Source organism: Vombatus ursinus, unplaced genomic scaffold (genome assembly GCF_900497805.2).
Source record: "Vombatus ursinus unplaced genomic scaffold, bare-nosed wombat genome assembly UNPS02014804.1, whole genome shotgun sequence".
Taxonomy (NCBI): Eukaryota; Metazoa; Chordata; class Mammalia; order Diprotodontia; family Vombatidae; genus Vombatus; species Vombatus ursinus.
Window position 1 is genome coordinate 4,079,027 of NW_020954582.1, and position 16,725 is coordinate 4,095,751.

At 46.9% G+C, this 16,725-nt stretch overlaps 1 protein-coding gene across 1 annotated transcript in view; it reads right to left on the reverse strand.

The window, feature by feature from the left end:
• Positions 1 to 6,176: 6,176 nt before the first annotated feature.
• FPGT (fucose-1-phosphate guanylyltransferase) overlaps positions 6,177 to 16,725 on the reverse strand; it is a 10,823-nt gene continuing 274 nt past the window's right edge. Inside the window, exons 2-4 of the mRNA XM_027874117.1 lie at positions 14,021 to 14,188; positions 10,193 to 10,285; positions 6,177 to 8,426 (exon numbers count right to left, since the gene is read on the reverse strand). Of these exons, the coding sequence (XP_027729918.1) occupies positions 6,973 to 8,426; positions 10,193 to 10,285; positions 14,021 to 14,188 (1,715 nt within the window). The 3' untranslated portion in view covers positions 6,177 to 6,972. The remainder of the gene's footprint in view (positions 8,427 to 10,192; positions 10,286 to 14,020; positions 14,189 to 16,725) is intronic.

Consider the following 16,725-nt stretch of genomic DNA (forward strand, 5'->3'; position numbering starts at 1 on the left):
AGAGAAAGGACAGAGAGAGAGAGAGAATACAGAGACCAAGAATGATTGAACAACAGCAGAGCAGTGAGCTTGACCAGTTCTTCAGCTTATGGAAAAATTCTAAAATGTTATTAAAAGGATGGTCAGCAAACATCATATAAATGAAACAGTGACCAAAAGAGCCTGCATGACTTTCTTTGACAGGATAGATCAGGGGAATGCTGTAGAATGTATCTAGATAGAGCCTACCCAGGTGTCAGCAAAACATTTGATAAATTATCTCATACTAATTTTGTTAAGAGGATGGGAAGGAGAGACGTGGGCTAGATAATAACATAGTTTAGGGATTCAGGACCAGTCAAAAGGTTAGTCATCAGTGTATCCACGTCAGTTTGGCAAGAGGTCTGAAGTAGAAGGTCTTGGGAATTACTAGTGACTTTCTGGGGCATGTAGGTGGCATGGTGCCTGGAGGAAGAAAGACCTGAGTTCAAATCCAGCCTTGGATACTTCCTAGCTGGGTGAGCCTAGGTTAGGTCCCCTAACTTCTCTCTTACTTTCTGTAACTTTGAAATGAGGGTAACATTAGTACCCATCTCCCAGAGCTGTTACGAGGATCAGATAAGATAATGTTGGTGAAATGTTTTGCACAGTGTCGAGCACATAGTGGGTGTTTTAATGAATGCTCATGTCTTCCTTTTAACATTTTAATCAATGAAACCAATAAAGGAATAGTAGGTTCTTACCACATTTGCATATGGCCCAGTTATGGAAAGGACAGCTAATAGAATTATACAGATACCAGTTGGCATCCAAAAAGTTCTGGACAGAATGGAAGTCTGGGCTAAATCTACCTCAGACAGCAGTAAGTCTGAACCCCATCTAGAGAGGGGAGAACAGGATGGCAAAGGGCATGCTCATGCCAGATGAAGGACAGGAGAAGGACTTGGGTTTTTAGCACTGAGAAGAGAGGCCACTGGGGAGGGACAGTTGTCTCTAAGTCATCTCCCTGATATGGGGAAGAAGGACTGGACTAATCCTCACAGCCAGAGGAGACTGAACTGGGAGCAATGGATGGAAGTCACCAAGGGGACAATTCAGACTTGCCATGAGGGTAGAAGGCCCTTTGCCAGAGAGAGGGTAACACCATGGTGGTAACATTTTACAGGCATTTAAGATCCTGCTGAGTCCTCTCTGAGCACCTTCTCACTCTGAGACTGTGATGCTTTCATCAGCCAACACGTATTAAGCACATTATATGTATAAGACAGTGTGTGCTGGTCACTAGAGACACAAAGACTAGTGTGTGAGGAAGCAGAAGCCCTCGCCAAGGGGGCGAACTTTTGCCTTCTATGTTATCACTGCTATTGGATGGGATGAAACTTAATCAGGTGCTTCCCAATCTGGCTATGTCATTCAAAAGAAATAGAAAAAAGGAGCAGGGGATTGCCTTGTGTACTAAGGAGATGAAATCCAAGAATCAGTGAAGGGAAGCATGTGGGAGAGAGAACTTGGGTGAAGAGGGAGAATACAACGCCATTCTGTACTCCAAGTATGCCTTAAAACATCTGGGCAGAAGAAAGAAATGCATGACAAGTACAAGAAAAAGATTCTCCTAAGGACAGCCCCAAGATATGAAACTATTGTTAGGGGATTCACTTGTCCGGCCACATGCTGGAGCTCTCTCTGTTGACTGAAGAACAGCCAATAGTTCCCTACTTTGCTCTGATAATAATTTCATATTATCAATACAGAAATCAATAAAGGGTAAATCTGTCCTGGACTAGATTCTTTGTAATGGTGATGAATTGTGGTGAAAAGAAAAGGAATCTTGGGGAAAAGTTATTCTTCTTTCCTAGGGTTTGTGATAGAAGAGAGAGAAGATATATATAGTCTGATTTGGGGAGAACAGGTTTCAAATGATTCAGAGGATGGATAAGAAGGTTCTCGGGAACTGGAGGGATGGGAAACTCTCAAAAGTAAAATTCTGAAGACTCAAAGGGAAAGAATTCTAATAGGAAACATAAAAGAGAGTTGTCTGAAGAGACCAATGGGTATACTTCTAAAGTTCACCAATCAACTTTGATTTAAAACACTCATAACCAATTCAATTCACTTCAATAGACATTTACTAAGTGACTACTATGCGCCAGGCTCTGAGCAGTGGATAAATACAAGAAAAACAGTGACTGCCCTCAAGATGCTTACACTTTAATAAGAGGAAGGCAGTACACAAAAAGCAGCTGAGAAGGGGGGCTGGGAAGGTAGATCCAAGGCCTGCCACTGATAGGGAGCAGCTGGGCTCTGAGCCAGCTTTAAATGGCAGCTTTGGGTGGAGGCTTTGCTCTGCCCTGAAGTTACTGATGAGGTGTGAGCATCCACATGGATGGATTCTCCCCACTGGGGAGCTCCCTGGAAGTAAACATTTCCTGGGGCAAGATGATGGTGGACATGTACATAGAGGATGAATGCAAGGGCAAATATAAAAGCATGGACATGGTCCTGTAAGAACACTGTCAGGTCTGCTCAGACATACAAAGACATAGCAAATAAGCTTAAGGATGACATCTGCTAAGGTCTCGTGGCTTCTTTCCATTGGGGCGGTGGCTAGAGCTCAGCTCTCCTGACACAGCCCGGACCTCTTGTTCTGCTCCCTATTGTATAGGAATCATTCTGCTTGGAATCGGAGAGAACGCTGCACACATCCTCCGAAAAATCAGAGGATGAGAAACCCTAGTAGGTGGAGACCAGCACACTGCTGATTTGTATAAGAAATGTTTTCAAATAGGTAACACTAAACTTCTTTTGCAGACCCCAGCATTAGGAATATCTCTGCAGCAATTTCACAAGTGCAAATGATGGAATTTGTGCCCTCTCAACTTCACAGAGAGAGGGAAATTCCACACCCCTTAGAGGCACAGAAAAATGGACTGCAGCTAAGCAGATAATGATCGCCTCCATCACCGCCCTTACACCAGTGAGGACGTCGCTCCGAGGACCTGAAAGGCTCCTCCATCTCCCACGTCAATCATTCCGTTCTTGATGGGCACAAACACGTGAATTTTTATGCAGCCGAACAAAGAAAAAAAAATAACGTATCAGGGAGGCCCTTGGTCTGTTTTGTGCAAATGGTGATAGCTGGGGAAACATTCTTGGCTTCTGGCCCAAAGTGGCTGCACGGCTCCAGGTAGTGGAGGCGTAGTGGTGGGTGATGCTTACAGATTTGGGCTGCTGCCTATCATGGCGAGCCGTCACCAAGGACAGACTACAAGATTCAGTGACAGAGGGAGAGTGGGAGCTCAGTCCGGCTTCATGCTGCTCTGACTTTGGGACTTGGGACAAGTCACAAATTAGCTTCCTGGTAAAACACAGTGGCCTTTGGCTCTGGAGGTTGTGTCCAATCTGAGATAGAAGCTCCTCAAACAGGGCCTAGGCTTATTCTACGCCCTATATGCCACAGATTGAAAAGAGCATCACTTTTCATGCACTGATGGGGGGCATCATTTAACTGTTTTTCTTTGTTTTTCTGAAAAGGCAGTATTACATGGTACAGTCAGGTGGGGCAGTGGATACAGCACTAGGCCTGAAGTTCAAATCCAGCCCCAGATACTATTAGCTGTGTGACCAAGGGCAAGTCACTTTACCTCTGCCTGTCTCAGTTTCCTCAACTGTAAAATGGGAATAATAACCTACTGCCCAGGGTTGTTGTGATGATAAAATGAGGTAACAATTATAAAGCACTTAACCCCATTGGCACCTAGTGGATGCCATAAAAATGCTAGCTATTATTATTATTCTTAGGTACGGTGCTGAAGACCATGTTTAAATCTTACCTCTGTCACTTTTCCCCGCTCTCTCATCTGTATAATGTGGAGGCTGGCCTTCATGCCTCTAAGCTCCCTTCTGGCTGGAAATTGATGATCCCATACTTTCTTTTAGCTCTTCTGGGAAATGGTGCAAGAGTGCAATTGGAGAGCCCAGAATGGGAAATGTATTTGTATGTACTTGGCTCACCTTCCCGATGGCTGATTCCCAGAGAAGGGCGCTGTCGTGGCCCTTCCCACAATGTGCAGGCACAGAACACGCAGTGGGTGCCATCACCGGTAACCTGGAGCAGATCAGCTGAGCGACCCGGCCTTCATCAATTCCATCCGTTTAGTTAGAGGATCCTTTATTAAGCGATTAAAAAATATTGAGGCAAGAAGGTGTGGAGGATATGAGTCAGCCTCAGAGTCAAGAAGACCCGAGGTCAAGTGTTGCCTCTGCTGTGCCCTGTGTGACCCTAATGCAAATCCTTTATCCTCTCTCAGACTGTTTCCTCATCCATAAAATGGGGATAACCGCCCCCACCTTACAATGCTGCATGATGATCTAATGAGACAACATCTGTAAAACTTTCAACTGCTGGTTGCTATTAGGATCATTATCATTACTCTGTGCTGGTCAGACCACATCTGGAGCATTGCGTTCAAGTATTCTGGGTCCTACATTCTAGCAAGGACATGGATAAGCTGGGGAGTATCCAGAGGAGGGAAACCAGGCTAGAGAAGGTTCTCAAGTCCATGCCACAGTAGAATGATTTGAAGGAACTGAGGATGTTTACTTAGCCTAGAGAAGAGAAAGCTGTGGGCAGGGCAAGGGACCATTACAGCTGTCTTCAATGCTTGAAAGCTGTCACTGGCAGAAAGTACTAGACTTGGGTTCTTTGGTGTGAGGGCAGAATTACGTGCAGTGGGACAAATCACAAAACAGCAGATTTATGCTTGATGTAAGGAATACATTCCTAAGAATTAGAACTATTCCAACAGGGAAGGGATTGCCTGTGGAGGTAGGGGGCTCCACCTCCCTGAAATCAATGGCAGGATGGCCAACCGTCACTGAGGTTGTACAGGGGATTACAGGAGTTGGATGGACACCGAGGTCCTTTAACTTTTTGAAATTCTGTGATCCTTGAACTTCTGAAAGTGTAAGACGTCCTATTTATCGCCATTAAATTTCTTATCTGATCTGACCCAATACCCTAGCCTGTCTTTTCAATCTTGACTCTGGTAATTGGGGTGTGATCTTTCCCTTCCAACCATGTGTCAAGGACAAATCTGGAGGGATGTCACGCACATGTCGAACATGATCTGCAGTAGTTAGGGTGTGACAATAATCAAGACAAAGCAAAGAGGACAAAAATCTGAGGCAGAGAGAGCCTTTTTTGCCCAGGAGCCTGGGAGAGCTGTCAGCCAGACCTTGGAGGACGAGGAGAACTTCAGCAGGCAGAGACGACGGCAGAGGGCATTCCAAGCACGGGAGATGGCCTTCCTGTGTGTGGACAGGTCACAGAGGGCAGAACAAAGCAGAGAAGAGCTAGGAACCCAATTCAGTCTCTGTTACTTAGCTCACGGACAGAAGCAAAGCTGGGAGGGATGGGAGCCGAGTTGTCCCGGGTCGCCAGAAAGAAAGGGAGGAGCAGAGACACTGAGATACTTTCTGCTTACGAGGTGGTAGGTGGAGAGGCGGGACGCGAGGTCAAGGGCCAGAGGCCCAAGTCCTGCCTCTTCCTCCCCATCTCTGCCAAGAGATGTGATGTCCTCGGTGCCATTCTTATAACAGCGTATGAGCTGCTGCAGGGTGAACAAACGAGTGGTGCAATGACGCAGACGGAAGAGTTCCATGTTCGTTTATTACTTTGGCTTATGCATAGTAATTAAAAATCACAACAAATCTGCGGATGATTTGATACAAAGGCTTTACATATTTCACTAGGAATACCTAAGTAATCTGAGCTCATACCCCAAATTTACTTTCCTTCTGTGTGTATTATCCAGGTCAATTTTTTTTTTAAATTTCCTGCTTCTGATTTTATCACCGATTAGCACCTTCACCAGTGTAGACCAACCAATAAACTATTTGGTAATTTAACATTTGTGTAAAATGGTTTCATAACAAAAGGTGAGACAAATGGACAGATTCCTGTTAGCTGATTATCAGGGCCTTCCAATGACCCATCATCCCTTAGCATCATCTTTCATGGAGTGCATAGAAAGGAGAATTCCCTGAGATCAAACAAAATCATGTGTTCAAAATACATGTAAGCACATAAATGCCGCCCCTTTCCACCTGGGCAAAACACACACTTAACTGAGAAATAAAAAGGGGAAAAAAAAAAAAAAATATATATATATATATATATATATATATATGTGTGTGTGTGTGTGTGTATTTTTTCCCCTTAAATGCTGAACCACTAAGACCCTGAGTTAATTCTTACTTTAAAACAATTTCTGGTTGTTGAGCATTAATTTCATTTGAATTTGCTAGCTACAGTTTTGTTTCTAAGGATAAAGGGTTATTAGGAGGGTTCTTGAGAATCTAATAGGCCTAAAGAGATGATACTCTGATTAGTTCATCCAAATGGAATTACATCCCAGGGTGGGAGTATTTTGAAAAGAAGTATTTTGAGCTTTTATTGGAACCAAAAGTCCAACGTCCTTTATAAGCAGCAGAAGAGATGCTAAAGTCCTCACTTAAACCTTGAGGAAAATTACATTAAAAACTATTTATGATATAATTTAGTCAAAATAATATCACACAAATCCTAAATCCTTCTTAAAAGGAAAATACCAAATAAATGCTCTTTTATGATCTGACAGACCACGCTGCTGAAACGACTACTTTGTTTTTTTTTCTTAAAACACCGCTTCCATGAATGTACAATTTACTATGTCCATAGTCATTAATTCTTATTCAAAAAGCTCCCCAAGGAGTAATGAATGTTCTCAGAAAATCTGTCTCTGTACCTGGAGGTTTGAAATATTTCATTAATTCCTTCACCGAAAGAATGGTTTATTTGTATTTTTGCATTACTAATGTCATGCTACAATAACACTACTAATACAATTTCATTATTTCTACTTCTGTGAAACAAAGAAAAAAGAGCCAGAATTCTTGGGCTCTGCAACCTTGACAGCAAGGTTAAACTGAATGTGAGTCAAACACCCCACAAACCTACTCTGACACATCTGCCTGGCACCCCCGTAAATGGATTTCCTGAGAAATGCGCTCCCTCCATCTCATCATGTCCCCCACATCTTTGTAGAAGAGCATTTCTTCAATGGATAAGAGCTCGTAGCTGGTCAGACGGAATGGTGACGTGCCCCTCACAGCACCCAGCATCCCGAGGGAGGCCATCACTGACTCACTCAAGCTTGGGCACACGGGGAAGATCCGGGCGGTCCACAAGCTGAGGCTGGTTCTGCTGCCAGAGAACAGGCCTTCTGTCACTTTCAAGCCCCAAAGATCTAAGCACGCCAGGAGCCCCAGTCCAGAAAACTGAAGGGAACGGATGTCTGACAGCGCCTTCACATTCCGTTTCAAGTTGTCTTCCACGCCATACGCCATCGTGGCGTACATCAAGTGTCCATTTACCTGCAGGCTAAGAGCACACAGGAAAGAACTTGGGGGGAGGGCAGCATTAGTGAGGATGTGACAGCCGCTGATGATGCTGTTGGCTCCAACTGTGACATCGGGTCCTAACCAGGAGTACTCCACCACTGAGCCCAGGCCCACAGAAGCTCGTGACTCCATTATGCTTTGAATGACACAGGGGGCTTCACGGAAACATTCTGAGCCCCCTGGAAAGATGCTAACAGCTTTGGACACTAAGCCAAGCTCAGATTTCAGTGTGCCATCTGAGGTGAAGTGGTACAAATACTCTTGAGTTGTGCCAATGTGATAGAATTTGGAGTTGTTAAGAGCAACAATGTTGAGTGGTGTCCCTTGGAGAAGATGGAAGATCTTTTCTCTCATTTCGACTAACTCCGACTCTTCTCTAGTAACATTGGCTGTGTTTCTTGTATACTCCACAGTTGCTCCGGGGCCCAGGGCCTGCAGGAAGTCTCCGTAGGCATCAATTTCACAGGTCAGGGCCCCGAGTTGCTGATAAAAGGCTAGTAACTTTCGGGCTGAATCATTGTCCATGTAGAATAGACTATCCGTGTAGACAAAGTCTAAGTGCAAGTTAGGAGTACTGAGGTCCCCTACAGCCAAGTTCTTTGGGGAGGGGGTTCCCTTTCTGCCTACAGCACCAGACTGATACATCTCTTCTAAGCTGGGCTTGTGCAGGAAACGGTGGCAAGTCCTATACTCCAGGTCTCCACATTCTGAGCCACCTGAAGGTTCTAACACAAACACCCCATGGGTCGTCCCTATCAACAAGTCAGAAGGATGAGCCAAAGCAGTAAAGCCTGGCTTATCAAACCTCAGGATATCGGTGTCTCTGACGCTATAAAGTTCTATATCATCTGCACAGGTGACCAGAACTCCGGGACTCATATGAGAGGGGAAATCAATGTACATGGCCAGTTTTAACTCCAGCATTTGATAAATTGGGTAACCAAGAGGCAGAGCTGTGAAAATTTTTCCCAGGGCACTTGCGTTGGGCAGGCGTTGACTGTAGCCACCTGGAAAAATCAAAGAGATTGCTGAAAAAGGCATTCCTGACAAGAAGAAGTTAAAGACACACCGAGGGAAAATGAGTGAATGAGGGACCCTGATTGGTCACTGGCTGAAGTGGTCCTGAGCATACTGACCACATGCAACGTAGCTTCCTTCTACTGGGAGCCTAAGTCAAAACAGAGAGCAAGGCCAAACAAGCGACCTTCAAAGTCAGTCATCCTCTGTCATCGATTTGAAAGGACGCAGGTGGAAGACGACTCTGCCTCCCCCCAGGCCTGTGCTCTGCTTGGACACGGATGTCCGGCAGAGCGCACACAGGGCCTCCCAGCTAACCAGGGCTCTGTAAATACTTGCTGAATGAATTAGATGATGAAGTTGTGTCTGGAAAAAGATGAGGGGCTCAAAACTGGCAAAATCTGCTTGTACCTACATTTTAAGAAGGAGAAGCCTTTGCATGGGCTATAAATCCACAATCCACTACAAGATTTAAAAGGGTAAGAGTTTGAGAAACGATCTCACAAATCACAGATGTAATCAAATCTTACTGATTCAGGTGAATTTGGGGCAGAGCTAGAACTCAGACACTCTGAATCAAGGAAAGGTAAAAATTACAGAGTGCGTTAAAAATAAGAGACGTTCCTGCCTTTCAAGTATACGAGATAATCTGAAGACTGAAAACAGATTGTCAAGAGGAGGGCTTGGCCAGGGGAGGGCAGAGGACAGATGGAGGCCACCTGATTCCAGCCACATGAAGGGGACTCTGCACAAAGAGGAGCTCCATTTGGGGGAGAGGCGCAGTCAAGAGCATGAGCATCGTTGTGTGTGGCTGAGGAGGGGGGCAGGAACAGCTCAGGGAAGGGAGGAGGCTGCCCAGCGCCACACAGCTACTAAGTGTCAAGTGTCTGAGGCTGGATTTGAACTCGGTTAGCGTGTTTGAGAGAGAGCCGAAATGTATGTGGAAGGCCCCTCATGTGAAGGCAGGACCTAAAGAAGGGAAGGAAATGGTGAGCCAGAGACTGAATGTGTTGAGGAAGAGAGGGGAGTTACTGGGGGGGTCTCAAGATGACAGCTGCCAGGGCTGTGACTGGGTGGTTGACGGGAAGAGCGGTTACTGAGTGACGGGTTGGGAGAAATCCTGGAAGGCCAATGGGGAGCAAAGAGGAGTCCAACTGCCCCACCCAACCCCACCTGCAGCACTACGGAGAAGGAGTGAAGGGGCAGCCGTGCTGGAAGACGAGGCCAGGGCTGGGCCCCTGCTCGTGCCAGTGACTGAGGCTGAAAGTAAGACATCACCAACAACAACCAGATCTCTTCGATGGGCAGGGCTTGGCCTCAGAACCTGGCTGGCCCAGACCCAACACTGCATTTACTGCGCAGATTCCCCGAACGCTGGAGGGCATTTACACCAAGTGCCCACCCAATGCGGAAATCCTCTCTAGACTGTCCCCAACAGATGGAGATGTTTTGATGAGCTCAGCCTTAAGAAAGTAATTTTCAATCGCCAGATCAAAGCCATCTCTGATGAAAAGTTGATGACCAAGTACGTGACGCACAATCTAAAGAATATGCTAACAGAGAAAATCACATTATGCTGCCTCCCACATCAGACACTATCAAAGCAAGACATGTATGGAATGTTTGTTTTCAAAGAGGAACAACTTCAAAGATACACAAAAATGCTAAGTTTTCCCAAGGGGGAGGACAAAGTTCCTGTAGCATCAAAGGTGAAAAACTCAAAAGAAACTTATAAATTAGTGAAGTGTGACTTTACCAGAGTGAATTAACAGGACGGTAAAACGATTCCATCTATCACCATATATTTCTTCCAAACACTGAAGGGCGCAAAGTGTTGATCCTCCGTTTCCTTTAAAAAAAGAGAAAGGAAAAAAATTAAAATCATTGAAGTAAGATAGAAGTATTCAGCTTATATCCAAGTAACCCATTATGGAACTACAACTGCAGTATGTTAGGATTTCAAAACTTCAAGCCACGAAAAACTCACTAGAAAAAATGAGCACAAGGTCTTGGGGAATGAGCTTTTAAAACTCTATTAATATATTTATAAAAGAAAATACAATTTCAGTCAAGTTATATTGTATATTGTTGATAATGAATTCAATTCAAGAAATGTTTATTCACTGCCTGACATGTGCTAGGCACTAGGGACAGAAAAAACAGAAGAAAAGCCCGGGCCCTCAAGGAACATAAATGCCATAGCACATGGATGAAGAGAAGCCCAGGGGCAGAGATCTGGAGCTGGAAGGACCAGGAGACGGCCGGCACAGAGGCGTCAGACACGGTTCACAACAGTCCCAAGTACAGCCCAAATCAGATTAAAATTTAACTGGGAAACAGTTAGCAAAAGTAATAGAAATATAATAAAACACAGTTAACATGACATTTTGAAACTAAGTCGATATGCAGCCAGGAGGGATCCTTACATATGATTCAGCTGCGCCCATTTCTACCTTTATATTTATTTGTATGCACCCACATGTACATGCATACATGTGCACACACATTTAAACAAGTACACATACATGCAAACATGCACATATATGTACACACACATAAGCATACACGTGTATAATTGATTTTAACATTGGCTGTAACATTCAGATTTTAAGGCTTTTAAAAATAATACATTTGTGGTAGTATTCTCTACAAGCTGTAAATGATGAATGTGACGGGCTGTTGGACGGACGACATTCCACAGGGGAAAGAAAACGCATTTGTAACCAGATGACACGAATCAAACTTCAGACTCTGTCCTGTACTGGCTGTTGGACTTAACTGAATGGGGCAAGTCACCTCCTGCCCCTCTATGAGTTTCTGTTTCTTCATCAGTAAAAGGATTCAGTTAGATACGATGATCTCTAAGGTCCCTTTCGCAGCTAGGTGGACCAGAGGATAGAGCTGGGCCTGGAGTCAGGAAGACCTGAGTTCAACTTTGACAGCAGACACTTACTAGTTGGATGACCCTGGGCAAGTCACTTAATCCTATTTGCCTCAGTTTCCTCATCTGTAAAATAAGCTGGAGAAGGAAATGGCAAAATAATCTAGTATCTTTGCCAAGAAAACCCCAAATAGGGTCAGAAAGAATCATACATGATTGAAAAAATGATTGAATCAGATCTCTTTACAGGCTTAACATTCTGTGATTCTACGTGGATGCACGTACACATGTATACATACATACTATGTATACATATATACATGTAGCTCTATAGCTGTACACACACGAATGTGTATGCATGCATGTACACTTATGCTTTAATACACAGAGAGAGAACACATGCATATGTACATACCCATACCCACATTTATTTTCATTTTTATTGGATCTGGGATTTTGTGGGACTGGGGGGTTGCCAGGGTGGATGCTTCTTGTCTGAAAGTTACTGTTGTGGAGAGCTGCCCTGAACAGGAGGAGTCAGGTGACCTGTCCAGGGTGACCCTGCTGGAATGAACCGCATTCTCCAGGCCCTGAGTCTCCTCTCTTTCTTTCTGACCCTTCTATCCTAATAGGTTCTCAGGCAGATTCCACAAGAAATAATGCGCCAAAACCCAACACACTGTTCAGGCTTCATTTCTCTCATAGGTAGTTTTCCCCAAGTGAGTTTTCAAGAGCTTGAATCTTTAAAAAAACCAACAAAAACCCCAAACTTATAAAGTAGTGGGAAATGCCTTCTTGGTTCTGCCATCTTGCTGCTGCCTCCATTCTGGCCCTGGGCTTCAAGCCAACAAGGTCAGCCCCAGGCATTCAGCCCCAAGAGGAGCCATCTACTCAAGAGTCTGAACTAGTTTTATTTAAAACACAGGCCCAGGGAGGGTTTTATTCGTTGAATCCATACCCCCGGCCTCTAGCACACCGCTGGGCACACAGCAGGGACCTGATAAAAGCTTGCTGATGGAGTGACTCAAAGAGAAGCAGCTCACAGCACGTACAGCTTGAATGATGGAAGGAGGACATGACAGGATGTGGGCGGGCAGTGTCCTCTGAGGCCTGGGCCGCATCCTCCAGATTGAGGCAGCAGGAGCTGGGCAGGAAGCCCAGGTTTGCTGCTCTCCAACCCTGGCATGATTGGCCTTAGGCCCAGATTGACTCTGGGACCTCAAAGGCTCCTTAAGACGAGAGCCTGCCTGAATTCAGTTCAAAACAGAATTCCACCATATTTGGAGAAGGGGCGGTGCTAGTCAATGTTTAACCACCAGCAGCGGGCAAAGGAAAAAAAAAAAAAGGGAGGAGCATGTGCACGCACACACAAACTGTCACATCTCATCTGCATCACTGACGTCTTCTCCATCACTTTAAGCCTCAACATTCAACAGAACCACACAAGCAGCCTTCATTTGTAGCATTTTCCAATGTCCAAGGTGTAAACGCTCACTGTGAAAATTTAACCACCAGCTTTTGTAAGCAGTTCAAGCAGTCTCCAGCACACTCCTGGCTGACCGTCAGCATGGTGGCCTGCATGTGGAGCTGCCTTTAGGGACCAGAAGACATGGGTTCAAGTCACACCTCTGACACATGAAGCCTGTGTAACCTAGAGCAAATGACTGACCTCTCAGTCCTCTGCCAAAGCCTCCCCAGACTATAAACTGCAGGGAAGCCACAACCCCAACTTGGGACACTGAGGTTCCTCTTCTGGGACTCCCCTGTGTCAATGACATTGCCCAACCCACCCCAATATACTCAGTATAACCTTGGGGGTCACAGGCTAAACAACAAAGCTGACTCCTCTGCGGTGAAGCCAGGAGGGGCGCCAGGGGCCACGGCGGAGCCAGGAGCGCCTGGGGTCCAGCTCCGCCCCCCGTGGGCCCCCATTCACTGCCTGACCCCAGCAAAGGGGCTCACTGAGTGGCTGCTCTGCATCGGTGGAAGGTCTCCATGCAGAGGACTCCCTCTGAGGATGAAATCGCAGGCCTGGCCCAGCATAAATAAAGGCCCCCACGAGGGAGTCACCACCTTTCTGGTGCCATAGTTCTCCATGCCCTGGAAACACCAAGGGGATCTACGCTACTCCAAGATATGGTGGTTGCTCTTTGCACGGTCCTCCCATAAGCCCAGGGCATACGGGGAACGTGAAGGGAGGGGAGAAGACACAGAGACTTTAATGGCGTTCCTGAGAAGTCCCAGGGAGCATTCTCCACTTGGGCAAAGCAAAGCCTTAACGTCGTCATTAAAACTCTGTGGCCTAATTAACATAATTCTCTTTTAAGCAGCACTCTGCAAATCTTTCACAGCTGTAAGAGAACTTACTGAAAATAAAGGTCCCTCTCTAGCTCAGGAAATTAGCAGCCAGGTCACAGCACGGACCGGCTCTCTGAAGGGGCCCTGGGAATTAACCCTCTTCCTTTTACAGAGGGCAATGAAGGCCAGAGAGCTCCAGCCAACGGTGAGGCCAGAGATCAATTCCAGACCTTTGGTCCTGAAAGCCCTCTCTGCTACTCCAAGCTTCCTCTCAACACACCAACTAAGACTTGAGCCCCATTTGTGGCCGGACATGTGTGAAGAGACCCCGGCTCATTCTCTCCTTCAAGAAGGAAAAGGCCCCTCATAGTGCACCCCGCCTCAGCCTCTGCTCGGCAAACCCACCAATCTTGGCTCCAGCAGGATCAGCAAACACGTGATAGTGGACGCCCAGGGGGAGCTCCTTCTGCTGCAGCTTCCTGGACAGCTGCTGCTTATAAGCCAGCTCCTGCTTCTCGTCGGCCGCTGTTATCACAACCACATCCCAGAATTCTCCCACGTTCACAACTTGGCCTGTTCAGAAAAGGGAGAAGTCAGTGAGAACATGAGCTGACAGCCATGATCCCCTTTGGTACCGGAGTGGCAGGACCTTCAGAGAGAGTCAGAGGAGCTGGGTGTGACTCCATCCCCGTGAGGTCCTCCTGGCCTCTGTACAATGAGGGGCTGGACCAGATGAACGTCTAGCTTCCTTCTAGCTCCAAAGTGTGATCTACCCATTTAAAACATGAACTGAGGCTCAGAAGGATGCAAGTTACCCAGAGAAGTATCCATTCAACATCCCTGGCCAGGGCAATCACAAGTTTCTCCTGACTTCCCATCTTTGCAGACATCCCGCCACCTTCCCTACAAGACCAATGGGCTGATTTCTGGGGATATCTTCTCCACTGTAGACTGGTGAGCAGGATGGTCCTCAGGAGGCCTGGCAGCCACAAGCTAGACTTCTCCTCGCCCATTTCTACAGACCCCAGACTCCGTTCATTGAATTAAACCCTAGGATGAAAGACAATTTGGGCACTCTTGATTAAGAGGTGGACTTTGGGCTCGTCAAAGGCTTTTATCTCAATCTCTCACTAAGAGGAGAAGATGGAAGCAGATAAATGAGTCTCATGCTTTAAAAAATCAATCTTCATACATCACAGACATTCAGAGGTCGTTTGCTAAGGTAGATGCTGGCACTCAGCTGCCATCTAAGGAAAGATGGTCCTCCAAGGCCACCCCCACCTTCAGCTATCCCTTTTCCTTACCAGAAATGGAGTCTTTTAAGCATAGAAAGACTTTAAGGATAGGATACATAAATTCTATATAATAGAAAACCTTAGCTCAAGTTAAAAATCTTCCCTGGGGAATATCTTGAACCTTTGGTAGACAGATGGAAGGAGGGCCTAGTTCTTATGCTTGCAAATAGGCCAAATAAAAAAACCACAACTAAACGGTCATTCTCATTTGGGATGAACGCCAGGGATGCCTCTAGGCTAGGAGCTGCCAGGGCTGACTGGCCAGTCTAAGCCTTAGTATTTTAATAGTTAGGCCCACACTGCTGCTCAAAATGAAATTCAACAAACATTTGTTGCACCCCTACGCGGTGACGGGCACTGTGCAAGGTGTACTATCCCTGCCCTCAGGCAGCCGACACTGCACATGCACTCAGACAAGAAGAAATAAAAATCTACAAGACAGGTGCCTAGCCCTTGCCGAGAGGAGAGCGAATGAGGCTTCCAAGCCAAGATTCCAAGGGGGTAGGGAGCTTGGGCTGCGCATTTCAGGCCCCAGGGACAGGCTGGACAAAGGCACAGAGAAGGGAGAGGCAAGGTCACGGCCCAAGTACGTGAAGAAAGACAACAGGAAATCCGCAGGAAGGGGAGGGTAAGCCAGCCTGGGCAGGGCTGTCAGTGTGCCCACAAGTGTGGGTCTAGAGGATTCTGAGAAGGGGTGGGGCAGAGCCATGGTCCCCTGGTCACCAGGTTATTGAAGAGACTCAAAGGTCATCCATTCACTCCGGGCGTGGGAAGGGGGCCCACAAAGTACCCCACCCAGGGCTGCAGAGGATGACCACTGGCTGACCATGGGCATAGAAGGACACGTGTGTGCCAAGAAAAAGGTCAACATCTTTTCCTTTGCTTGACCCTCCCTCCCTTCTGGTCAAGACTGATCCGGCACTGACTCTGGGTGTGGCGACAGGCAGGCACTGGGGATAAGAAGCCAAAAGTAACCAGACCCTTTAAAGAACAGTCTACACTCGCTCCTTCTTCCTGGTCACTCTACACCAGTACTACTGACCCTCTGGGGATTCTTTCCTCTTTATCCCCGCCTACTCACGGTTGTTTATAGGCTCCCTCCCCCACCAGACTGTCTGTCAGGGGGGCTCGGGCACACTGGTTAGAGCCCAAGGCACGGAGTGACGAAGACCTGAGTTCAAATTTGACCTTTGACACTTAGGAGCTGTTGGACCCTGGGCAGCTCAGACCTGCCTCGGTTTCCTCATCAATAAAATGGAGCTCTTAATAGCCCTGCCTCCCAGGGTTCTTGTGAGGATCTAGTGAGATCACAGTTCTGAAGTGTCTAGCACACAGTAGGTGCTCTATAAACGTTAGTGTTTGTTGACTGACTCCCCCCACAATAGCATGCCAGCAGGCCTCGCCCCCTCCCTGCACAGGGTCCTCCCCTACTGGACGGGGCCTCTTTTTGTCCCCGGCACCCGCAGGTACACAGCAGGTGCTCCATGAATGCTGGCGGGCTGTGCATGGCCGGGCTCCTCTAAACTTCATCTCTAGTGTCCCTCCCTCCCTGCAGAGCACTTTGCAGACACCACCCCTCCCCCTCCCACGCAGTTTCTCCCTCGGTAGAAAGGCTGAGCTCCCCAAGGGCAACGAGCGCCTCTCTTGGCATCTGCAACGCAGGGCACAGCGCCTGCACGCAGCAGGTGTTTAACACGAGCCTGCACAGAGCAGGCGCTTAACAAGGGCCAGGTGAGTGAACGAGGTTGGCCTGGGGCCTTGGAGGTCCCGGAAGAGCGCGAGCTGTGACGTCACCGCGCCGACCCCGCCCCTGCG